This window comes from Calidris pugnax, unplaced genomic scaffold (assembly GCF_001431845.1).
Source record: "Calidris pugnax isolate Ruff unplaced genomic scaffold, ASM143184v1 scaffold11, whole genome shotgun sequence".
Lineage (NCBI taxonomy): Eukaryota > Metazoa > Chordata > Aves > Charadriiformes > Scolopacidae > Calidris > Calidris pugnax.
Genome location: NW_015090803.1, coordinates 5465576 through 5491863, shown reverse-complemented (window position 1 = coordinate 5491863; position 26288 = coordinate 5465576). Strand labels below are relative to the sequence as shown.

The following is a 26288-nucleotide window of genomic DNA, read 5'->3' as shown; positions in this document are numbered from 1 at the left end:
GGGGTGTGATAGCTTACATCAGCTCTTCAAGCTCGGCATCTAGCCCAGCCTCATGTCACAGCGAGAGCTCAGACAGCGGCTTCCAGTCGTCCTCCTCGCCCGTACCGTCTTCTCCCAACAGCTCCTCCTCGGAAGGCGGCTGCAATGGACGGAGCAGCGAGGGCTCTGACGGGGCCCCCAAGAGTGACCGGCTCGAGGAGACTATTAAAACAAACCAGTCGAGTGTTGCTGGTTTGACAAAAGGCCATAATGGAGTCACAAGTATGTTTGGTGCCAGTTCCCGAAACCACCACTTTTTCTCCCTCTTGTATATTGCAACCAGGTTTTCCATGTGGATTCTTCTGAAGACACATAGCAAAGCCTCCATTTTTATCTTTTTTTGTGATACGTGTGGTAATACATACGGTATTGCTGTACAATTGCTAATAGATGGAGGTCCCATTGCTGCTAACTTCAAACAGTCCATAAATACAGTCCAGCTTTCTTCAGATTTTCACTACTGAAAACTGATCTTAAGAAAAATCAAGCACTTGGTTAAAAAGATGCAGTGAAGTAAAGATCATAGTAATCAGAAATTGCCTTCAGGAGTATTTATGGAGCTGCCTTGCAAGTCTAGTTTCTGTTTTTTCATCCTCCCCCCACTTGCCTCTTCACATTCCCTCCCCCCAAATTTCTTTGAGGAACAGTAAATTACCAAAACCTTATATTCTAGTTACATAGCTGTAGCTGGGACCTTTATCTTTTTGATTCCAAGACTTAATTTGTGGATGTAAACTCATAAGCTGGAACTAAAGGATAGCCTTTTAAAATGCATTTGACAATCTCACTCCAGCTTTTAGCTTCACACTTTTTTTTGGTAATCAGAGATGATCAGTGATGAAGAACTATATTTGGATAGTTTTAGAAAGGCAGGAATCAAACTGAGTGCGGGAATGAGTGTTTCAGTAAACACTCAGCTTGAATTTAGGCTAGTCTTTTGAAGGCTGAACTCTTTTATTGGCAGAATTGTTTTATCAATTTAATTATTGTGAAGCTAGAATAAGTATCTAACAGTTCTACCTTAAAAGTTTTTTTGTTTTTTTTGTTTTTTTGTTTGTTTTGTTTTTTTTTAAGTGTTCCTACCATAAATTCTTAGTAAGAACCCTTACTTCCTCTTAAAAATTTGCTAGCAACTATATTTTTGGTATCAGGTCAGGGGTTCCAGAAGATGAAACGTGTTGTAAACTGTTTAGATGTATAGATAACATAGGTAACATTTTAGCTCAGTACTAGCTCTATTTAAAAAAAACAAAAACAAAAAACCAAAAACAAACCTCAGATTTTGTGGTTTGGTTCTTTTTCAAAACCTTTAGGAAAAAAAAAGTTTTAGTTCCTCTTTATAAATGAATCCCAAATGTCAAATAAATTACTTTTCTGGTAGGATATGGTTCTGTGGGAGTATTTCCAGCTGTCTGTGTTGTTTACTGTTAAGGTAACGTTGTGGTTATTGAAGACACTGGTAAAATTCCTGTTGGCTTCAGTGAAACCAATGTTAGACCAGCACTTAGGACTTGCAAAAAATCTTTATTGACAAGCTGAAATAAAATAGGTGGGGAAAAACTTAAAAAACCCAAACCATGAGCATATTTACAGGGCTGAGAAGGTTTTTTTAAGTTCAAGTGTGCAAGCATGCTGATCTGGATATGCACTCAAATGACTAGTCTTTACATATGTAGATGTGGCTGAGCTACCAGTCCTCAATTGTTATCACATAGGTAGAGTGTGTGGCTTATTTACAATATATAATAGAATAGTGTCCTTTAATATTTCTGTTTTTAAGAAAAGATGGGTTTTTTTCTGTTGGGGAGCCTGTATCCTGTATGTGGGCTTACTTGTCCTGATGGAAAAACAGATTGAGGCCAAACTTTGGTGGCACAGTTAACTAAATGGGCCTTTTAAAAATATGTAAATGTAAGCAGACTTTCTGTTTCTACCATTGAGTACAACGCTACTGTGACTGTAAGTGCAGTGAATACATGCTTTCTCCCTATTCTGTTGAGTGCTTCATGTTTGTCTTTCCCCACCCTCCCTTGCCCTGGTACCTTCTGGACTGTTCAGGGGTTTTGTACATTCTTCATGTCTGTTCCTCTGCTGCGTGTTTTTGTATATTGAACTGACCTGTCATATTTTGCTTTTAGTCCAGGTTTTAAAAGCTGGAAACATGTTCCTGCAATTGGTTCTCTATATCCTTGACTTTTCTGTTCTGATCCTAGAATTTAATGGCATGGTTCTTCTTTGCAAAGTCTGTGGAGACGTTGCTTCAGGATTTCATTACGGTGTCCATGCCTGTGAGGGCTGCAAGGTGAGCTATATTTCTGCTCACCTACCTGCTGGTGAAATGTTCTAGTTCTCCCTACAAGGGAAAAGAGGTGATATGGCTGAAAAAATACCTGTGTACTTCTCTATTGAACTTAAATCCGAGAAATTTCAGACACTGTATAAGTTGTAGGGAAAGGCAAACCACTTGGTAATACACGGCATGTTCCAAACTCTGCAGTACTTTCTGTTCTCGCCCCTTGTCTGGTCCTGCCTGACCTGGAGCGCACAGCAGAGAAGAACTGGAGACAGAGGGAGTAAAGACCGTGTCACACAAGACATGTGAATGTTAATTGCATTAAGAGATAGTGGGTGTGGGTTGTCACCTGGGCTGGGACACAGAACAAAACAGCTTTGGAAAAGCAATTCTTTACCACTGGAGAAGCCAGAACTGGGTGCTTGCATTGTTCATGCATCAGTAGATCTGTGTTTTCTGATGTTGTAACACTGCAAATTTTATGTTCTGTGAAGGAGTTTATCAGTTTAAGGGTTGTGTGAAAGAACGGCCTTTGAAGGTCATATGGTGCAACAGCACGGTTTTGTTGCCAAACAGTGGAGATGGAAGTCAAGAGATCTGATTTTGACTTCCATCTTTGCACTTGATGTCATAGGAGAGTGAAGGCGTGTCTTATAAACATCCAGTACAGTGAGAGAGGTAATAGTGGAGATATTGTGCTATTAGGTGCTGACTATGCAGGGAATTAGCATCTTCTATAGTTAGAAATCATAACTATTTTGTGTTATACACAGATCACACACCAAGGGGAAGTAAGTAATAAAGAGCAGCAAGTTCTTTAAAATCACTTGGGGCTGATGGCTCCGAAGCAGCAGATGAGACACAGTGAGGTTTTCTGTGCTTGCGGAGAGGTGAATCTTGGCAGGAGGATTTGACACGTGCTGTAATAATAGTTGTGGGGGTTGTTTGTTTGTTTACAGGGGTTTTTCAGAAGAAGCATTCAGCAAAACATCCAGTATAAGAAGTGCTTGAAGAATAACAACTGCTCTATAATGAGGATGAATAGGAACAGATGCCAGCAGTGTCGTTTCAAGAAATGCCTGTCTGTCGGGATGTCAAGAGATGGTACGTTCTGCTGCTGAGCGGTGGTCCTTCCAGAGGGAATCTGCTGCCCACCTCAGAACCGCCTGCTGAGGGGCTTACTGGCAGGACTCACAGCCAGCCCTGCCCTCAGGGACAGGTTCCCTCTCTGAGGGTGTTCAGATCAACTTGCCTTCTTGTTCCGTGACTCTCCTGAACTGGTAACATAATACTGGCCGCAGAGCTGTCCTCCCGTCTCCGGGCTGCTGCAGTGGGATGTGCTGCAGCAGGCTGTAACAAGAGTCTCAGTTTTGTTATAATGAGTTAATGTTCGTAGCTGTATTGTGCCTGAATCTGAACAAGACTTTTCTCTTTTTTTTTTATTTTTTTATTTATTTTGTTACTGTTAGTTTTTCAATGAAAGGGAATTCTACCCAAGCTGATAGCCTTAGAGTAATTATTATGGAGCCTAAAGACTTAGGTTTGGGTGCATGGGATGAAAGTATATCTGCTCCTTTTTTTTTTTTTTTTTTTTCCTTTCCTTGGAGGGAGAAGGGAGGCAAAAAGGAAAGGGTAATGTTAAACTGTGTCTCTGAGCACCTTGCTGGCTATCCACTCCTTGTGACTTTTTCTTTGAAAATGTGAAGCTAAATGTTTAGTTCTTTTGTCTGCTACAACTTACACAAACCAGAACTCTTCCTTCTGTTTCACTTTTTAATTTTCTCTGGGTGTTTATTTCACAAGAACTAGGAATCTTAGGCTGTTAATAATTTAGTGGGTGGAGTGTTAAAACTTATTTCAAATAATTGTTCTGAGTTCTTCTCGTGCATGGGAGTTATTTCATCCCCTAGGCGCTTGTTTGTGCGTAAGGTTGCACCTGCTTTAATGAAAGAGATTTAGTTACATTAATGATGGACTACTGCATGAACATAATTACATCAGTCGAAACTGGCCCTTGTAAGGCTGTGGTTGGACAGGATGGTAAAGGCAGTGGTAGATTCCCTAGGACAGGGTCAAAAGTGCTGCAGCCACAATGATGCCCATCCCTTGCCAGCAGAAAATGTCCTTGTCAAGGCAAAATTATCAGGAAAATTTGCCAAGGTAAGCTTCATTCAGCATTGATTCTCTTAACTGTTTTGGCGAGTTGTATAATTGGTCCATGAGGAGCTGTCTTGTAGGACTTCTATTCAAATATGATATGAACTGTGTTTAAATTCAGCTAATTGTCAGCTCACAAAGTTATACTGATTTAATTGATCCAATTTTAAAGCCTGACACTTAATTAACACAAGTGTGTGTATAGTCCATAGCCAGGTTTGTTAGCAAAAGGGGGAAAGGCTTTAGAGACTGCATGTTTCAGAGCTGCCTTCTCTTTGGATGTGAACAGCAGCACACATTTCATACCTCACACCTGTCCTATGCCCAGGAAGCTCCTGGATTTCGGTGGTAATACCCCTGCTGTAGTATTGGTGAGAGCAGTTAAAGTCTTCCCTCAAAAGGCAAGATCTTTGGTTGGGTTGTGTATTCTCTGTGTGTACACGTTAACACTTTCGAGACTGACTTTTTCTTTTTTTCCTTCCTTCCCACCACTTTTCGTTTCTCCGCCTCGGTAGCTGTTCGATTTGGCCGCATTCCCAAACGTGAGAAACAGAGGATGCTGATTGAGATGCAGAGTGCCATGAAAACCATGATGAACAGTCAGTTCAGCGGTCACTTACCCAATGAAGCGTTAACAGAACATCAGGATCAAGCACCTCAAGAAGACCTTTCATCCAAGCCCAAGCAAGAGCGGGAAACCATCAAAAGCCCTTCTCCCCCTCCCAGCGTTGACATGGCTAAGGAAGAAGTGATCGGTATGGTCACCAGGGCCCACAAGGACACTTTCATGTACAACCAAGAACAGTCCCCAAACCCAGCAGAGATGATGCAGTCCCAGAGTGGGGAGAGAGTGTCAAAGAGCACTGAGCAGTACATCTTGAGCAGCGAGCACTGCGTTGGTGGGCTGGGTGGCCCTCAGTACCCTGAGAGTGAGCAGCACCTTGGTGGACAGTACAAAGGGAGAAGCACCGTCCATTATCCAAGCGGGCACGCCATGTGTTTCCCAAATGCCCACTGCATGAACTTCACCAGTGGTTATACTCAGCGACTGTGTGATAGGATCCCAGAAGATGGCTTTTCTCCAAACAAGAATACCACTTATTCCTGCAGCACTGGAGGAAGAATGCATCTGGTATATTGATCTCAATTGTTTGAGATTTGACTTAGTTTGTTGATTTGACTTAGTGAAAGGCTTAGTGATGGGTGTGATCCAGCTGGGTCTCTGTAGTCAATGAAGCTGCACACAATTGGCACAACTACTGAAACTGAAATTAATGACGTAAGTTTGATAGCGCAAATAGTGATGAAGGAGAATAATGGCTCGGGTTGTGTGGGGGATTTGAAAACATACAAGTCTTTCTTGACTTGGTATTTTAGCAAACTGAAAGTAGCCAACATCAAAGAGCATTGGTTGAAGAAAACTCACAGGTTTCTTAGCTGGCTTGACTTAAAAATGAGAGTAGATCTTAGTTTATAAATTCACTTCTTCACTTAATGCTCTCAAAGACTTCCCAGACATATATGCTTTGTTTTTCCTAAAGGTATTCAGAGCAGATTTCTGGGGTGAAACCTCAGGGCTAGGATTTTAAGCCAGTCTGCATGCTTTGCTGATGTGTTCTAAAATCTCTCCTGGGTTTTAGGTTGTTTGTTTTTTGGTTGGTTTTTTTTGGAAGTGGGGGGATTGTTTTGTTTTAATGGGGATAGGCTGATTCTGTTACAGGCAGTGTAAAATACAGGCTCAACAGTGCACAGGCATCATATCCTTCTCCTGTAGAACATCCTCAGGTCTGAGCAGAGGTAGGGGGAAGATGCACAGCTAAACCACTTAAGAGAAGTTCAGGGTCTTTGCTGTAGTACCTACACAAGCGAGGCTCTTAACACGCTTCTGGGTACCTTGGATGACTTTGCTAGAGCATTTTCTCACTGAATTCTTAACGAGGAGGCTTCCTGTTTTCTTGCATATGGGTTTGGGTTTTTTTTTTCTTTCCTTTCCTTAACAGGTCCCTCCAGTTTGCCTTGCACCTGCTGTTTCTCTGCCATTCAGGCAACCAGTTCTGTAAGCCCCTTAAAATAGATTGTCCTTCTCTTTATCACTGGAGCCGCCTGGGATGAGAGAACATAACATCCTCGTTCTCATCCTGTGCTCCTGTTGAGAAGCACAAGCCCCTGACCTTTCTGAAGTGCTCGAGCTGCCGGTATTTTTCTTCCTCCTAGTTTGTGAAGATTCTTCACAGGTTCTTGAAGACCCCTGAAAGTCTCCACACAGTGAGGGCTGTTTTGTTTTGATGCTGGATTTCCTTCTTTTTTTATTTTTTTTTTCCCTTTTGTTTATTTTTTTTTTCTTCTTCTTTGGCTGCAGCATATGTGGACCATGCCATCCCTAGCAGGCTCTGACCTTAATTGCAGACTCTGGGCACAGCACCACGGCAAATAATAATCATTCCCAACCTTTCTTCCTTGCAGGGAAAGTATGTGGAGTCACTACAACGGCATTCTTGGCACTCCTGGGAAGCAGAGGTTGAACCTGTCAGTATGGGCAGGCAGGGAGTGGTGCTGAGGCCCAGGCAGTCAGCGTGACCTGTGAATAGCAGCTGCAGGGAGGTTTAATGCAGCTGATGAGGAGGAACCAAAACCGAATCCAACACGGCAGTGCAGGCTCCCCACCCTCTAACCCCCCGTCCCTGACGTGAATGAGGGTTTTTGCCAGAGAACTCAATGAGAGTGGATCTGACCAAAATGAGTCAGTAGCAGTAAGGGAGTGTAATTAGGCTCTCGGCCAGTACGGAGACAGATGTTCAGGGGCTTGGTTTTTTTTACTCAATACCCCCACAACCAGAAAAGCAGAACAGGTCATTCCTGAAGAGGTTTCTCTAAGAGTGACTGTACAAGCTGACGGCTGCTTCCATAGGGAGCCCGTCACAGTTCAGGGAGTGTCTGGATGACACTCTTAGTCGTATGGTTTGGTTTTGGGTAGTCCTGCAAGAAGGAGGGAGTTGGGCTTGATAATCCTTCTGGGCCACTTCCAACTTGAGATATTCTATGATTGACTCTTGGGCAGAGGTCTCTGGAGAGAGCTTAGATGGAATACATGGAGATGGGGAAGTGGCTGTTTCCCCTTGGGACCAGGTGTCTGGGGGTTGCCATAAAGCATTGTAGGATGAGAAGGTGAAGGGGCTTCTTGTGTCCAAATCAGAGTGGGGTGCTGAACCAGAAATTCCTTATGCTCAGGGTACTGGATTTTGAATAATGCCTGCATGAACCATTGCAATATCATGGGCAGAGCAGTGCTTAGTGTCTGCTGGGCTTCTGGTTGCATGTCTAGGCCTTTCACTTTGCCAAAATATTTTCTGATTTTCAGTTTATGGAAAAAGTCCTCCTCTACCCCACAAGCAATTATTTGGCTTTGGGCGTTGTCCTCAGACACACAAATGATGTTGTGATTCACGGCTGAACCCAGAAATCTGCAGTTGTGTTCCTTGTCTTTTGGGGAGAAAGAAAGGGAAGAGCTTTCTGCATATTGATCTGCCCAGATAGTAACTGACACTTGGAGGAAAAAAAATACAGAAATTTGTATCTAACTCCATCTTGTTTTCCCTAGCTGTTGCCAAATACATGCACACATATGTAAACCTGTTGAATATATCCCTGGAAAGAATTGCTAGGCAATTGCCAGATTCAAGGTGCCCTGCAAAAGCAGCATAGCTCTGAGGAATTACTGATCTATTTCACTGTTTTCTCTTTGCTTTGCTGACATTATGCAGGATTATATACGCTGTTCGGTATACTTGTGAGGCATACTTAAAGGAATTCTTGTCCTTGACGATGACAGGTGAAATGAATATTAAAAGGTTCAAACTTCATTAAAAGATGTAAATTTTAGAAAGGAGAACCTAAAGTATCTCTGAGCATCTGGTTGGGTTTTACAGAGGGAATTTTTTGGCAGTCAGCCTTGACTGATACATCTGACCTCATTGTGGCAGATTCAGACTTTCCTGCAAAAAAATCACTGTGTTTATGTAAAAGCATTTTTGTCGTCTTGTGACTGAGCAAAATTGGGATACCAGTTCCTTGGTCCTCCTTCAGTGGTACAAATAAAAGGAAATATGTAGGAGAGGAAGGTTGTCCTGGTAATGAGGGTGTAAACCTGTGACTCAGGAAACCGAGGATGGGTTCCTTGCTCTGGTGTTGACACCTTTGTCACCTTGACTGAATCACTTGAGGTGTCTGTGAAACAAGAAAGATATATGAGAATGATTGTAGTAGAGACTGTGAGATTACAATCAATTGATTGTGAAATCATGATTAATTGGGAGATTACAGGGATAATACAAGTAAGAGAAATCTGGATGTGAGGCATGAGTGACATCAAGGAAGAAGAGCATAACCTGGGCTCTCTCAAGTCTCTTGCTGCAAACAATGTTGGCGTTTCCAAGGTCAGCAAATTTAGAAACAGACTGCTAATGGACTGCCCTGACATTTTTATTATTTGTTTGTTGTAAGGGGTGGGGGAGAAGTCCAGTTGCTTTGGGATTTGATTGAGGAATACTGATCGTTTTTTCTCTATCATTATTACAAAACTTTTCTTACCGAATAAAACTGCTGCTTTCAAGTGTGTGTCAGTATTTGGAATTACATCTTTAAGAGTTGTTTTCTGCCTGTGTTTTGTAAACCTCAGGTGTGCCCAATGAGTAAGACTCCCCACGTGGACCCAAACAAGTCTGGCCATGAAGTCTGGGAAGAGTTTTCCCTGAGTTTTACCCCTGCGGTGAAGGAAGTGGTGGAGTTCGCCAAGCGCATCCCAGGTTTCCGAGATCTCTCCCAACACGACCAGGTTAATCTTCTGAAGGCTGGGACCTTTGAGGTGAGACCGCTGTGTGTATATTGTGGACCTGACAAACTGTGTGTCAGCTTGACCCCTTTAAGAACAAAAATAAATAGAACTGGGTTATATCAGGCAAAACCAGCTTGCCCGTGGATGCTGGCTCTGAGCTTTCCTTAAGTTGATGGTGTCCAGTGCTTCTCTTTGGTCAAATTGTGGTGAGCAATCCCTCTTCCAAGTAGCTCAAAAGCTCAGCCCTTTTACCCTTTCCTCTTCCCTGGGCTTTAATAAAAGACTAATGAGGAGATTCTTGGTTTTGTGTAGCAGCGGTTACTTTGATAGCTATCTTTGCTTAGCCTGGAGAGAAGCAGACTGCATCTGGAAGGGTGGATAGTTTAGAAAGCATGTATTGACTTACTGTTTCATAGAGGAATGTGTTTATTGCTCTGTGTATCCTTCCTTCTGCCACTGTGCTCCCTGCCAAAGCCAGAGCATCCATCCTGACCAGTTGCCACTAGGCTTTGGTGGCACCTGGGAGCTGCCGAAGCCTCCAGCTCCAATGCAGTGCTGCATTTCAGCTGATTATCCAGTGCTGATAACGAGCTGTACTGCTGCAGCTCTGCAGATACTGTGTACCAGCTGATTTGCTCTAGACTAATCTCATCAGGTCCTCGTGGTTAATTTCACCCACTTGTGCGCATGATGTACATGTGAATTAGTGGTGTTAAATTGGGAGTGATACCAGAGAGCTCGGTGCTGTTTTATAATCAGTGACCTTCGCCAGGGGACCTTTACTTAAGGTTTTAGTTCCTCTTCCCGACTCTTGCGTCTATTGGAGACCATGCACGTTTCACATGTGTTCAACTACAAAGTTTAAACATAGAGGGCCTGAAGTTTTAAGTGTTCAACATTACTGTGCTTTTCTGGGGAGGGCAGGGTTGGTGATGCTTTTGCTCTTGTTTACTTGATTTATTATTTCAAAGAGGGATGCTGGATTTTGTATTTACCTGAAGACATTTCTCGTGTAATGTGTTGGGTCTTTTATCTGCATTTATACTGCCTGGTTCTAAAATGGATAATTACTGGGTTGGAAGGTACAAGTTATACTGGAAGACTTGGTGCCTGGAGTGTGTCAGTTTCTTTGTTCCTTCTGTTTTGCTGTCATGTATTTTTTGCTGTAACACTTATTCTTGACCTTTCAATATTCACCTACAACTCCTGTAGCTAAGGGCTGTTTTCACTTCTTCAGCTACAGTCTCTTATGTTGCTGTTCACATTACACAAAAACATTGGTTCCTTCCTCTGCAAGGTGTTATACTGTCTAGTCCCCTCAAAGAGGGCAAAAAATTAGGCTTGAACTGCTCCTAGAACGTAAAGCCAAACCTTCATGTTTTGCAAGTAAAATATTTTGTCTTGGCTTTTCTTCAAGTTTTTTTTCAAGCCTCACCCATACGCCTTTTTGCCAGTTACAAGCACTGCTGATAGGAAGGTTTCTATATCCAGGGGAATTAATAATAAACTACGGCTGCATGCTTATCCCTATTCGCTTATTTATAAGGAACATTAATGATTTCTGTTAGTGAGCTGGTACCTGCAGTTAAAGGCCTATGTGGCATCTTAACAACAGAAACAAAAAGGCCAAAATAAATAATGCTGCAGAGGGAAAAAAAAAACAAAACAAATCAGGATTAATGAAACCATGGCAATTGAGGCAAAAGGCATCCTGAAGGCCTGGTGCATACAAGGTCATTTCTGTCTTCCGGGTAGCCAGACTAGGATATCCCAACATCTGCGTGTTTAATAGAAGAACCTGGATAAAAGAACTGCCTCTGAGCCTGTTCTGGCTCCCTTGGGTACCGGTGTGTGGCTGTCTTGGCACTGTGCTTCCCAGCAGCTCGGATTCAAGGAGTGCTTGTTCGTTTGGGACTAAGAAGATGCATGGAGAATATGTTGGTGCAGAAGCAGCGTAGCTATGTATCTTCATGTAGATGTAAACTAGAATGCCCTATTAGAACTGGGAGTACTGGGGAGCTCAGTATATTGTGGTGGCAGTTGCATGGCTTTGTAATGGAGCCAGCTCAGGAACAGCAGTGAGCCTAAAATACAGAACTCAACTGGATTTGAGCTGGTCCTCACCCACCTCCACAAGCCCCCACTCCAACTGTAGTTGATGGTAGAGCTAACAAGCCTCTTGGATCCCCCAGGGTAGTGACTCAGTTCCTCCACAGACTCACAAAATTGGTAATTTGGCTACAGGTGGTGGGGAAGTGAGCAAGCACTTGCCTGTGTGGAAGTTTTAGTGCGTTTATGTTGCTGTGGTCAGGTGATAGGGTTGATCAGGTATGTCCTCAGCATGCACAATTAGGAGTCTGGCTTGATGTGAAATAGGATGAATCAATCATGTGCTATACCATAGTCTAAACTGTTCTTCCTTAGATTAGAATGGTGACGTTGAAATCTATGGGTGAGGTCTTTACCTTAATATAAATCAATACAGCTTCGTGGGCTTCAGTTTTGAATACTGGTGTTAATAATGGTTTCTCATTATTTAAAGTTCATTTTTCTAAAGCCCAGTTCTGTAAAGGGAATACCATTTTCCGCTGGAGAGTTGTTGAGTACCTGGTGGGTCCATGCTAAAGCACAAGTTGAGCTTTGTCTGTCTACCCTTGTCTCCTTTTGTTGTATTCTGAGGGCTTCTGCACCTAGGTTTCTGCACTCTGTAGTTAATGTCATCAAAGGACGTATAGCTTAGGTGACAAAGGTGAATAATACATGGTGCTCATGTGTCCATCAAGATTGCTGCATGTCATTTGGCTGTTTAAATTTAGGAGCAGGTCATGTAATGTTCGTGAATGGTGTTTGAATTCTCAAACTTTTTTTTTTTTGAACTCTCCTTCTTTGAGCTTGTCAAAGGCACTAGTCTTTGCTAAAATCTTGGTTCTCCTCTTATCTGTAGTAAACATTTAAATTAATGCAGTTATGTAGGGTAAGTGAGAAGAGACGACTGTCACACCAAGAGATTACAGCAAGTCTGAAGTTTTAACCAGTGCCAGTTGGTTCATTTTCTCCAAATAAGAAGGCTGTTGTGTGCAACTTAAACCTTGAAAATGTAAATAAGGTTGTTGAACATGAGCAAATGAAACTTTACAAGCCATTCCAGAGGGAAACATTTCACAATACGACTGAGAAACCACAAGAGAAATTTCAGCCCAGAGGGGTAAGTTCAGCACATGTCAACTGCTCCAGCCCAGGTGCTTATACCAAAGGGGTATTCCCAGCTGCAGCTACGGACCAGGTGCCGTTTCAAGCCCTGCTTCCCCAGCCTTTTGAAGGCCATACATGTGGCTCCTTTCTACCAGAGCTCATTAACATTCCTGTAGGAGCAGCATGGTATTTTCCCAAAGAATGCCTGGTGGGCCAGATCATCAGGTGGTGTAAATCAGCCTTCTTTTAATGGAGCTGCTCCACTTTACGCCAAGTGAGAATCTGGTTCAATACCTTCATTTTGCTCCTCATAAGTGTGGCCAAGAAGACATTTCTTTTGATGCTCTCTGTATGCCTTTGGCTGTTCAGTGGCTTAAGCAAGTTGTCCTACTGGCGTATCTATGAATGGCATTGTCTTTGTGGCTCAGGCTGTCTGAGGCTCAAATTTTAATTTTCCTTCCTTTTGTGTGCTATAGCCCCTCCCCTGCATCCACTTGCTAATTTTTTCACTTGTTGGTTTCTCTGGGACTACCGGGCCAGAGCTTGCACTGGTTTTTGCAGCTCAATAGCATGCTGACAGTTTCGGTATAGAATGCTTGTACAGCGGTTAATGAGACAGTTTAAATGATGTTTAAAAGTTTAATTTTTTTCTTTGACTTTTCTAGAAATCCGTTTATATTTATCTGGTTTTGTTCTTTTTTTTTTTTTATTTATTTATTCTTTCTCCAGGTCTTAATGGTACGGTTTGCATCTTTATTTGATGCAAAGGAACGTACCGTCACCTTCCTGAGTGGAAAGAAGTACAGCGTGGATGACCTGCATTCAATGGGAGCTGGGGATCTGCTCAACTCCATGTTTGAGTTCAGTGAGAAACTAAATGCCCTGCAACTTAGTGATGAGGAAATGAGTTTGTTTACAGCGGTTGTCCTGGTATCTGCTGGTAAGGAGAGAAAGTTAACTTACACCTTTGCCAAATTTTGTATTTCAATAGAGAGCCATCTTGTGTAAGACGTGTACCCTATTATTTCATGCCTAAGTGCCATTTAGTGGATTTTAAGCTACTAGCAGCCTGCAATTTACTTTTTTTATGTATCTGCTCTTTCTAATATTGCCTTTTGGAAAAATGTGGCAATGGGCTCATATTTTCTTGCTACTTTCTATAGAATGCACAAATACATGTCACAGCTGCCGGTGGCTATTTAGAAGCCATTTGTCTGACTCATCTGAGTTTCACAGGACAGCATCAGTGAAATTACTCCTGACTTGCACAGCCTAAGTCTTGGGATAAGGTGGTATTTTTACTTCCAAGTATCGTCACTGAAGTCTGTTGCGTACCTTACTTAAGTCTAAATCCAAGTTTGATCTCTGCCTATGTCAGCAAGAAAGCCCTATTCATCTGCATCGTGACTTCTCACCGCTAAAGGCCTGCCAATCCACTCGCGTCTTCACCGGCCTCCTATCTTGTTTCAGTCCCTGGATACACAGAACACCCTGGCCCAGATTCAAAGAAGGATTAAGCACCTACTTCTCTAGTATTATCTAAAGCCTCAAATTAGGCACATTAGCTCTGCATATAATGCCTGGAATACCCAGCTTGTTGGGTAAGGAGCTCTCTAGGGGTAGCTAGCAGGAATGCTAGCAGTGCCCACTCTAACAACAGGCCAGTGTTTGGGGGCAGCTCTCTTCTTGAACAAGTGCACCTCTTCCACCTGAGGGATTTAGACCCACATCTCTCTTACCAGAGAGGGGCACCCCAGGCATGGTGCTGTGGGCACGTCAAGCCTCTGTAAGGGAGGTAGGGCAGTTTGTTTGGTCTAACAGCTTCATGCTTGGCTTAACTGGAATAGGATAGCAGAGGATGGGGCCGGTGTCAGTTTGTCAGCGGTGGTAATGAGCAGGTGGTGGTACAGAGTCTGGGAGCTTCAAAAGCCACAACAACGGGCAGCGTGAAGGCAGCATGGCTCTGTAGCCTGTTAGTGAAAATGTGCGGGTAGCACTGAGAAACCTGGAGTTTTAGTTACTTTTACCAGACTCTGCTTTACATATTTTATCTTTCAAAAGGGCAACCTTTAAAATAAGGACTGAGAACCAGGCCTGTTCCCTCCTGGTGCAATGCCGTAACTAGGCTACAGCCACTCTTCTTGCTTGCTCAGCTGCTGGGCCCTAGAATATCACAGTCTGTGCCACCTGTTTTGTATGTGAGAGGCTGTAGCTGTTGTGTTAAATGTGGTTCCAGCACAGAGCCTCCCTCAGCCTTTCAAGCGCTGCTCCATGCTGTTGCTAGCTCCCAGCAGGGCTTAGCGTAGGGATGGTATGTAACACATACAGCACATCAGGTCAGAGCCGTGCAACAGGACAAAGAGAGGAGGTGTTTGGTATTTGGGCTTCTTGCAGCTGCTGGGGATTTTTCAGATCATAGCTTTGGATGTTATTGCTATCTATCTTAGCTACCTTGTGGTCTACCTTTGAGCAACCTGCTCTAGTGGGAGGTGTCCCTGCGAGTAAGTGAGAAAACTTCACGCTTGAGCAAGTACCAAAGAAGAACACAAGTGCCCTCAACAGAGCTCCCGGGAAGATGCTTGTGGTGCAAGGGCTTGCCAGTAGGAGAAAGTGCCTGTAGAACTAAAGGATTATGGGCATCTAATAATTAAACAGGTCTTGAAGGACAGATCCCCTGCACCCCATCCCTCAAGGAGGAGTGTGACCCAGGGAGTCATTTCCCATAAGGTGGAAGTGGAGCTCGATTACATAAGGAGGAAGAGTTGAGGAACAGCATCAGAGAGAATGACATGGAGATGCAGGCAAAGGCAAAAGATGCTGTAAGTGGAAGAAGAGCTGAAGGTGGAAGAATAAGACCATTTAAACTTCTTCATCTCAGAATGAGTCACTCAAGATTGAAAGGAAGAGAGTAGAGAGTAGCCAAGATTCACATCAGTTCCAGCAGCAGACAGGAATGTGTGACTGTTGAATCCTGACTAAGTGATCCAGAATATAAAACACTATGCTGCACTAGTTAAAAATCTTTTTAAAACACTTCCAGTTGTTTAAAATCTTTAAAAAAACCCACAACAAACAACCAACCAAACCCACCAGTGGAAAAAAAATAAATGATGGTAAGTCTGTAAATAGTGCTAGTACAGAGAACCTTGTCAGAAGCATCTCCCCATAACACTGGATAAATGACCACTCTTATAAGGGATATTTAGAATATGCAGAAAGAAGCAGCAGGGTAGTAGTAAGGAATACGTGTAACTCTGTACATCCTCTTGTTTTGGTGTCATATGGCAAAGAAAGAAAAATCAGGGCCAAACAGTGGGGATATGGGAGTGTTCCTGGTGGTGCTGAGGAATTACCTCGGTACCATTCCAAAACTAAAAGAAGGTTTCACATCTGGCTTCAATGTTGAAGATGGAGGGAGGTAGCAAGATGGATTGTGGGCACTGAAGAAGGAAGAAGCAAGGTGGAAGCAAAGCCGAAAGAATGTGGTTTGTGCAGGTCTAGAGACCAGATAATCTCTTAACTGAGGGTGATGCCTTGTGGTAGAAGAATATAAAATACACACCCTCTATTATTCTCTCTTATTGGGAGAGTACTAACAAAAACTTCTGCTGGCCGCTGGGAGCAACTGGAAGTAGACTGAGAGGGAGAAGAAAGACTTGGACTAATTGAAGAGAGGAGGCTACAGTAACTCCCCTGGGGCAGCCAGGAAAGAATGGACTGCATTCTTCTGCCTTCAGAGGCAAGGCAATACTGCTGTCACTGTACAGAGCTCTTGAGAAACCTCATCCGGCATATTTTGTGCAAATGTCATCATTCCTGCTCAAGACAGAGCAAACCTAAAGGTTTTGCAAAGCAGGGGGGCAAGTGGGAGAGATAGTTTAACAAGTAAAGGCAGAGAGGCAGCTCTCACTTGTGCTCCCTCGGAGAGGGGCTATCAAACCTAATGGACAGTCTTCACAGAAGAGTGGAAGATGTATTAATAAACGTCATTTGGTATTAACCAAAGTTCCTAATTGTTAGAGTAGAAGCTTCTGGAACAATCCTTCTAAAGCAACAAAACACATTAACTGCTTCAAGATGGATCCTGAAGTGGATTATGGAATAATTTTTCCCACAGCAGTAGTGATCTGTAGTGAATAGTCCAGGAGGACTTCTAGCCTGTTCACCTGAGAGGTCCGATTGGATTGACACTGACAGCATAAGGAAGGGATTCCCGCCCTGTCTGTGCAATCTGACTCAGTGCTACTCCGGAAAGCTGTTGTCATTCTGTGTCCCAGTTCTTCAAAAGGCTTTATGTACATGTGCACATCAAAGTGCATTTCTGTTCCTGTCCGTCGCTCATGTATGTATGTGCCCTGCTGAATTTACAGAGCATTTAAGAAGAGAGGCTACAGCTTGATAAAAACAGCTACTGTGCATGGTTATTAGCTGAGACATTTTGCTTAAAAATTCGTGCTTTTAAGCTGCTTACTTAGTTCCACTTAAGGACAAACAGGCATGTTCTTAAATACAGCTCTCTTGAAAGAGATGCTTCAGGCATGGGGTGAGTGCAGTATGTGAAAGCATAAAATTTTTTCTTGATGTTGAAATTCTTCTTCTCAGCTGGGAATTTTTGTGTGCATCATGTTTCGTTTTGTAAGTGCTTCAGAACACGCTCGGAAGCAGTGCCCAGCCATGTCAAGGCTTGTACTCCCTTTGCCCTGGGGATCCCCTTGTGCAGATAAGAGCGGGGCTTGTCCTGAGTGGGATTTCCTCCTCTAGCTTGAAGCTCCGATATAAGTGTAGGGTTCTATGCCCAGCCTTGAGAAATGTTTGAAATTTTTACTTGTGTGCCCTGTCTTCTCTCCTCGTGTTGAAAGTTGTGATTCAGCAAAATATTTAAGCGTCTGTTTCGATCTGTCCTTTTCTGGAAATTTGGGTAAGTGGTTGCAGAAAAGGTGATTGGACCCTGCCAGTTCCACATGAGCAAAGTTGATGCTAAATTGTATTTCAAAGACTTTTGGTTTGAAACTTCTGGCATAAGTATTTATTTTTTCTTGCACTTGTTAATTTAGTGAGTGATTCTAGCAGTGACTTTGTTGCAAACTACATCTTTTCAGTCTCTTTTTTTTTTTTTTTTCCCTTCCCCTTCCTGCTTTTTTCTTTCTCTCTCTCCCCTCCCCCTGCCACCTTTTTAGATCGCTCTGGAATAGAAAATGTCAATTCTGTGGAGGCACTTCAGGAAACACTAATCCGTGCATTAAGGACCTTAATCATGAAAAATCACCCAAATGAAGCCTCTATTTTCACAAAACTTCTTTTGAAATTACCTGACTTGCGTTCCTTAAACAACATGCACTCTGAAGAACTCTTGGCCTTTAAAGTTCACCCATAGGCCTTTAGGTCTCATCTGTACTTGGACTTGCCTCGTGTTAAACTGTTTTGTGCTAAAATATGTATTTATACAGTTGTACCACTTGTCGGAGAGAGAGTTCACAGACTGTGAACGGTTGGTAGCTGTCCCATAACCATGCAATAACGCTTCAGCAGGTGCTTTCAGCTAAGGGCGGCGCAGCTTTTGGAGTCCTCCAAGGCGTCCAGACCCAGCTGTGGTCCCCTTCTGCAGAAGAGGTTGCGATGAGCCCCAGTAAATATGGACTGTTCTTTCACTTAGGGGGAAAAAAAGAACCACCACTGCCCTCTCACGTAAACTGAGCGCAAAATAGCTGTGTATGTATGTGCATATGGAGCATGGAATGGGGTGGGAACAATCCTGCGCTAATAGGAAGAGCTGATTTAATTGGTCTTTCACTTACCTAATAGATGTACGTCTGTGTCTCTTGATAACTCACTCATGGTTTCACTGTTGTTATTCCATTAAACCCGATGGAATGATTTCAGCCCTCACCAACTCTTCACTGAGCGTGTGTTCATGCCATGTGTATATAATATAAATAGTTAAGTAATGAGTGTTTATCGCTATATAAAGTACAGAGTTGTGTGTATATATGTGTATGTATATAAATAGTTCTATACATAAAGTATACATATAATTTCTTCACAATATTTTAAACTGTGAAGGAATTTAAACTTACAACAGAAGGTGATCTATGGAAAGAACCAAATAGATGCACTTTGCATATTGCTGAACTAATTATCTGAGCATTTCTAATTTTTAGAAAACATCAAATTTGCATTAATATGCTGTGTTTGTTAATTTAAAAAAAAGCAAACCACCACAGAGTGGCACCAAAGGGCAGAGTCAGATTCAACTTTCAGAAGGGGTTCGTAGAGAATCTCAGGTGGAGATGGTTGATTGTGGCACTAATGAGATTGATTGTCCATTGCCACTGAGGTTCTTACGTTCTGGTAAAGGTTAAAGAAGCACCAGATGCTCTTCAAAAATTTCAGCACAGCCAGAAAGAAACGATCAGATGAATAACAGCATCTATCAGAAAGAAAAAAAAAAAAAAAAAAAAAAGGTGGGAAAAATGTATCCCTGGTTGCGTTTGGGTGTATGTGTGTTCTGTGACCATTTATTTCTTGCAATATGTCATTTTGCTGCTTCATTGCTAAATGAGAATTGAACACAGAAATGTGAGATTCCCCATGTCTTTTCACAATTTGGGCTTTGTGGTTCCCATGCCTGTTCTTCTGGAGCTCTCCATTGGTGTGTGTGCATGTGCGTGTGTGTGTATGTGCAAAGAAGGTGCACTGGATGGTCTGGATTTTTTTCTTAAAAAAAAAACACCACAAAAACCAAGCAAACAAATGGGACTTTTTTTGTTGTTTATGCCAGTAGCAAATTTACAAAGCAGATCCTCAAGGCTTAAGATTCTGCTGCTTTTCCTTCTAGGAAAGCGGTTCTCTATGGGTTTTCTCCATTTGTAGCAGGACCTGGCACCAGAATAGAGAGATTAAAAAAAGGCAAGGCAGTTGTGTTAATTAGTTATGTTTATATTTTGCTAATGTGGGAAGAAGATGCTCCATTACCCTTGTGTTTAGTTAGCTTCCCTCGGAGGCAGCCCTCTGGGTCTCTAGCGTGTGGTGACACTGCTCTGCGGAGGGGAGAGACCTCTCTGTACCTGCATTTAGATGTCTGTGGTGGCTGAGGCCGGGAGGCAGATGGCTGCCAGCCCACAGAGCTCCTCTGGTGCAGCAGGGAGGGGATGGCAGCCCTCGTGCCCGCCGTGGGGCTGGAGCAGAGGCATCCCCTCTGCCTGCCCCTGAGCATCAGGAGGTGCCCGGGCAGAGAAGGGGAGGTTTGTGCCCTGGCGGGGGTCCAGGAACCTCTGGGCTGGGGGTTTCCCCTCAGAAGGTGGTAAGGAGCTCTGGTCAGGGGGCTGAGAGCAGGAGGGGGCAGGGGTTTGAATAAGAGCTGAGGAAAATTTGGCTTTAGCCTTGGCTAAGGAGCAGAAGAGCCTCACCTTCCCCTCCTCTGCAGCTGCTACAGGGAGAGCTGTCCTCCTCATCCAAACTACTTTAACCACTGGATAATGGCCCCTTAATACATACAGTTTTGCTATCCAAATGGGATACTGGGGCATATTGTCCTAATTTCTGTCAACAGTCTGCATCCTACCAGTATTATTTGTTTGAGAGCTTCACCGAATTACGCATTAAACCATTCAGACTTTAGAAAGGACACAGTCACGTGGTTTGTATTATTTTGGAGCTGAAATGACTTCTTTGTAGACCCTATTTCAAATGTGGAAAGTACAGGTAACCCTTGGTTGTTTTGGGAGGGAAGAAGGCTTCTTGCAGAGATCGCCACCCTACAACTGTGTTTTGTTGTGTTTTGGTTTTTTTTTTTTTTTTTCTTCTTCTTAAAACTTTATTATTAAGCCTTTAGGAATGTATAACCAGGACTGAGTAATTACTGCTTATTAAATTTTTAGTTAGATTGACTGTGTATGCCTATAGATAGATATTCTAACTTGTGCAATTTCATTTGAAATAATCTTCCTGTACATAATGGAAAAACTTATATAACAGAAAAAACCCCCCAAACAGATTGACTGAGCAAAAAAGTTGATTAAAGTGCAGTTCAAAGGTGACCCACATATTACAAACCCTAGCTGGACTCCTAGAAGAAAATCTGAACTCATCGTGTTAGCTGTGTATTGTGAGCTCTTCTTTTACCGTGTCACTGGTTATACACTTGTTAAACGCTGAGATAATAGACTTCATGCCAGGCATTTGAGTACTGTAGATTGGGTCATTGCTGAAAGATTAATGTACTGTATGACTTAAATGAAATTTTTATTCTTGATTTTATTCTTGATTTTGTTCTTGTTTTAAAAGATTAAATATGGGCATTATGTCAGCAAGCTACACCATGTTTCTGTGGTCTTTGTGTTTTTCTGTACGAAGTCTGGAAGGAAGGACAACACACCAAGGTGAAGGAAGCAGCAGTAATGAATGAGAACATCAGCTGCCGTAAGGTCATGGGAGCTGCACTGGTGCAGGGTGGTTGGGAGCCCCTGTCTGGGTCCACCTGTGACATGGGGCTGTCTTACCAGGTGGTTGGATGGGGTTTTCTGGTGCATTTTGCTTACCACAGTTAAAATATTTTTGTGTAGCTTCATTAAAATAGATAGTAATTTTAAACACCTTCATTACATTTTAGGAATATAACCTTGCAACTGAAAAAATGTATATGGTTTAGTTGTCTGTAAAGAATCTTAAAGCTAAGTTATGAGAGGTTGATGAAAAATGGCAGTCAAAGGGCAAAGATAGATTTGATTTTTCCAACTTGAACTGTTTACTGTTTTAGGAGATAAACTTCTGCACAGAATGTTGCATCTATTGGTGTTTGGGAAAAAAAAAAAGAGGACTAAAACAGAAACAAAATTATGACTGCCAGCACTCAAAAAAATAACAGCACAAAACCTCTTTCTTTTTTCTTGGCATGTTTTCTCTGGTGGCATCTTTGCACATGGCTTCCCTTGTTGCCGCCAAGTTCTAGTCCCTGCAAGCAGGGCCATGAGCCACGGTGGTCCCAGGGCCTGGGAGGTCCTTGGGAAGAGCTCTCTCTCCAGCTGTCACTGGGATCCTCCAAGTAATTTCCCCGTTTTGCTGTGAGTGTCTTACGACAGCGAAGGGGGAGATGGGGCAGGGGAAACATCCCAGTAAAAACATGATTCCTTTCCCCCTTCCCACCCCCTCCCCAGTTTGGCATGGTGCTGTGGGGATGGGACATGAAGCGTTTGTGCTTGTTCCTGGGAACTTGCTGGACTTGGAGCTGAAAGCACCGACGCAAGTGTGAACGTGCCCACAGCGAGCCTGGCCCCGTGTCTGTCCTCGCTCCACGAGGAAATGGTGAGTGTCGCAAGGAAAACAAAGGTGTGAGCGTCCCAGTGTGAAAGTATAAAGTGACGAGGGTGTGGGTGGCCACCTGCCTCCTGCTCGGGCCAGTGACCGTGGGGTGGGAAGGGACCGGCATTCGGAACTGAACCGCAGAGCACTTTGATTACACAAACAGTTCCTACAAGGAAATAATTGGCACTTCCTTTTCTTTGATGAGCACAGCGAGCAGCTGCCAGAGCCTTCGTCAGTGAATACCACCACCTTTTTTTTTTATTTTTATATTTTTAATTTTTTTTTTTTTTTAAGGTTGATGTTTAGCATGGGGAGGGAGAAAGAAACACCCAGGTCTTGTGGGGGGATGCTGAGAGCTGACTGAGCTGCAATGGGCAGCTTGGAAAAAAACATGGTGGGGGCTGCGCTCACTGGGGAGGAGGAAAGTTGGTCAAGGACACAGCCGTGTCCCCAGTGAGAGAGCAGGTGTGCAGGGAGGCTGCAAGGCTGCAGATTCCTGGTTATCGGGGACAAACAGGTCCATCCACGCTAGGAAACCCCCCCTGTGTGCAGACACTGCTCTGCCGCACCAGAACCCTTCACAGAGCCCTTTATATCTGCTGCAAACGCACGCCCTGGTGTTCTGTTTGGAGGCTGAGCTTGCAGTGGCAGAGGGCTGAACCCTGCCAGAGGAAGTTCAGGTTGGATATAAGGAAAAATTTTAACACTGAAAGGGTTATCGAGCATTGGAAAGGGCTGCCCAGGGAAGTGGTTGAGGCACCATCCCTGGAGATGTTCAAAAGACGGGTTGACATGGTGCTGGGGGGACGTGGTTTAGTGATGGTTTATGTCAGTTAGGTTGATGGTTGGACTAGATGAGCTTGAAGATCCCTTCCAACCGAGGTGATTCTATGATTCTGTGATCTCCTATAGCCATAGAAACAAGCTCCTGCCCGGCCTGAATCCCCCAGACAGGCTGCGGGGTTATCCAGGGGGATTGCTCCTCTGCTGTCGTCTCCGGGAGAGTCTTTGCCTGTGGCTGGAGGAGGATCTCCAGGGGGTTACTTGTAAAGTTACATGCTTCAGATTGGAGGGAGTGTCTTCCTGAAGGACTTCTCTCTCCTCAGCCCCTGTACTTCATCTTGAGACAATTGTGTGCTATTTACTAAGCAGTAGAAAGGCAAAGACAAATAAGTCATGTTAAAAGCCCACCTGGACCAGAAGTCACAGCTCGAAATGAAGCACATCTAGAGAGGCCTGCTTGGTTACTGATGTACAATAGCTCTTCTCCTTCCTGTGGGGTGCTCTGGAGACCTCATGCCCATGATTAGCTGCAAGGCTAGGTAATTGCCACCTTGGTCTTCATTTACTTAACGCAGATACCCAAAGCTGTGTGATTCATAAGCAGTGGTGATGGTTTATAAAATAAGGCTGACCTTAGTGCCCCCTTTTATACCACTTTGGCAGGTTCTATCAATCACCAACACCCTGCTGAAGATCACCTCTGACCTAGGCTGACTTGGTTCCCATATACTCCCAGAATATGGGAGGATCTTGAGAAGGACCTCAGGTACCCCTTGGTCCTCTTCCCTCTGCTCCTTTGGCCCAAATGCAGACGCAGAAGCCCCGAGAAACAACCCAGATTTGTGCACAGCCGTGACATCCTGAGGGCTGACTTCTCTGCTGCACAACACTCCAGGATAGAGAAAACACATGGATGAACGGCCAGCTAACATGTGCGCCTGGGTCCCCAGTGGCAGATGACACAAATTATTTAACAATGCTGCATTTCCACGATGCCTAAACTAGTACCTCTTAGGATGGCTTGTGGTGCAGAGATCGGTCCACGCTGTGTGGAGGATTTCTTTTTTCCTTTCACCTTTTTCTCCTTGCCCAATAGCAACCTCCCTGGCCTCCTCTCATGCTGCTTAATGGTGTGTGTGGTCTGGCAGCCCGAATTCCTACTGTGCAGTGTGCATTTGCCCTCTGCGTGCCCAGGCACAGGCTCCCCCTTGTTGGTAGTCTGGCGGGAGGCCAGAGTGACCCCCCTGACATCTGCAGGGGAGCATCTGTCCTGTTAGTCCCTTTGTAAGAGTAGAAGCAAAACTGTGGGGCTAACGCATCAGAAAACAAAATGCTGGTTCTTACATTTCACAAGGGAAATCTGATCATAATTATTCACAGTCGTTTGCTGTGTGCCTAAGCAGAGGAGCTGTGCTAAAATAACGCCGTACCGGGGAACCCAGTTCTGTCACTCAGTGGCTGCTTTCTTTTCACTTATCTGCACACAATAAATTCTGTGATAAACCTGGGCATAAAAGTCCTAGTTTTCTTACAGGAGCTTCACCACAGGAGAGGTTCCTCCATTGGGGGGGGGTGCCACTTTTTAACTTCACTGCAAATAAAACTTTCTGGGCAGCTAACTGCGTGTAAGCCCTGCACGGGGTTGTCCTTGCACAGCAGCCTCGTGTGAACATGGGTGGGCTGAGTTAAAGCTCTGCTGTGAATAGCTAGGGGGATCTCCTGCCAGCCTTACCAGGAATTACCTGGCACCTGCAGCCAAAAATTCCTTGGCATGGATGAGCAGGCTGTGGGCTCAGCCTCTGCTCCTGCTCTTGGAGGGGCGTCAGCCTCCCCCTGCTGCCCCACGGTACCACAGCTCCTGGGACACGCTCAGACCGTACATCTGGCCCCAAGAAAGCCACCTAATGTGCTGGAGCCAAGACAAGAGTGTCACGTTTGCAGGGTTGGAGGAGAAGGCAAACATAGGATGGGTGGGGATGATAAGGCTCAGTGACTACATCCACAGCTAGTAATTATTTTCAAATCACAAAGTTCCCTGTATTTGCTCCTTCCCACCCACTAGGTTTCTGCAGGAACGCAACCGGGTCAGGTTCTTTAAAAATAGTTCTGTAGCTGAAGAGCAAAATGCTCGCCTGCTCTGATGTCCACGCTGTACCTGCCTCTGGTGTGGCTCTCCAGCCACGGCTTGGCCTCAGACTCAGCACAAACCCCAGATGCCCACTGCAGTAAGTGTTTACTTTGCCTCTTTACCCATCTTACCCCCCAAAATGGCCAGAAACAGTGCTGTCGGAGTTACGACAGAGCTAAGTTTGCCTTAGTGCTGCAACAGTTTCTGTGTTTAGCATTTCATTAGAAATAAAATAAATAAAGCTACAAGACCCCCAGAAACACGGCACAGCTTTTTGTGCTTCCCAAAGTGCTGAAGAGCTGCCACATATTAGCAAGGGACCATCCTGCACGGGAGGTTATAAACAAGTGTCTACCAGGGTGGGTTTTCTCTCCTCTGGAGCATGTTGAAAGACTTAAGAGAGAGCAAGACTCCTTAATACACTAAGACTTTATATTAAAGTCTAAAAGGAGCGCCTTGAAGGAAAGTAGTCCTTCTTATATATGAATAAAGTCTAATACCAGTAAGAACAGCATTTAAAAAGGATTGCGTAACGTTGTTAACTTCACCTTAAACCTAGTGTTGCAGCCACCAATGAACCCTATGGGTTCATACCTCCCTCGAATGAGTCACGGACAGTGTGTTCCCGTCACGTTTCCTTTTGCTGGAGGTATGACCACAGCCTCCCCTGTGCTGAGAATGGTTTTAGCGTGAGGGTCTGGCTCAATGTCCATGCTCTAGCTTCCAACAGCCAAATGTCTCCAATGTAAGCACTTCAGAAAGGGCTGTATATACAGGGCTGCTGGAGTGAATTCACACGTGAAACCACAGCTCAAGGTCTTAGTCATTGGTACAGAAACCAAACCACTTGTGAGGACCTTGCCTCAGAGAGTTCTGACAAGGTTAGCGCTACTTGGCCCAAAAAAGCACGTTAGGAAAGTATCATTCTCTCTGGTCCTCCTTGTCTCTCCACCCAGCAGCTATCCATCCTGCATCTCCCCTGGATCCAGAGGGACTGGGCTCAGCGCCTGGCTGTGCCCCTCCTGCTTCTGCACAGAGGCCAAGGACTCGCCTGAAACCCATCTTCACCAAGCTCTTTAAACTGAGCTGCCAGATATTGCCCCGCAAGCAGCTAAAGCTGAGGCCCAGGAGCTGCTCCAGGTGTGCCACCCTGCTCATGTTCCCTCCACAAGCTGGTGGACCAGCCTGCAGCCCCAAGCAGCCCTTAGCCACAGAACCAGGTCTGCCAGCGCCTGCCAAAGCCCAAAGTCTTGGCCAAACAGAAACTAGGCTGCTCAGGGTGGAATCAGCTATTGGGGGGACAAAGTGCTTCCCCGCAGGAGGACCACCTCCCCACGCACAGCGTGAGCATGCAGGAACAGAGCCCCTTCCCCAGCCCACCGTCAGGCTCCCTGCCCTTGTCTGTCAGGGTCAGAAAGGAAGCGTGACAGAGGAAAACACAAACACCTCAGAGAGAGAGAGAGAGAAGCACAAAACCCTGCAGATAAAGGTCATTTCCTCACCCTACGACAGAATCATAGAATCATTTTAGTTGGAAGAGACCTTTAAGATCATCAAGTCCAACC

The 26288-nt window shown here is 44.2% G+C and overlaps 1 protein-coding gene across 1 annotated transcript; it reads left to right on the top strand.

Moving 5' to 3' along the window:
• Positions 1-20830, top strand: NR1D2 (nuclear receptor subfamily 1 group D member 2). The gene is given in 8 exon segments (XM_014937788.1): positions 1-142; positions 144-261; positions 2253-2341; positions 3292-3436; positions 5005-5621; positions 9165-9350; positions 13242-13452; positions 17690-20830. Coding segments are annotated over 8 exon segments (1653 nt in total). The 5' UTR covers positions 1-52; the 3' UTR covers positions 17887-20830.
• Positions 20831-26288: the final 5458 nt, after the last annotated feature.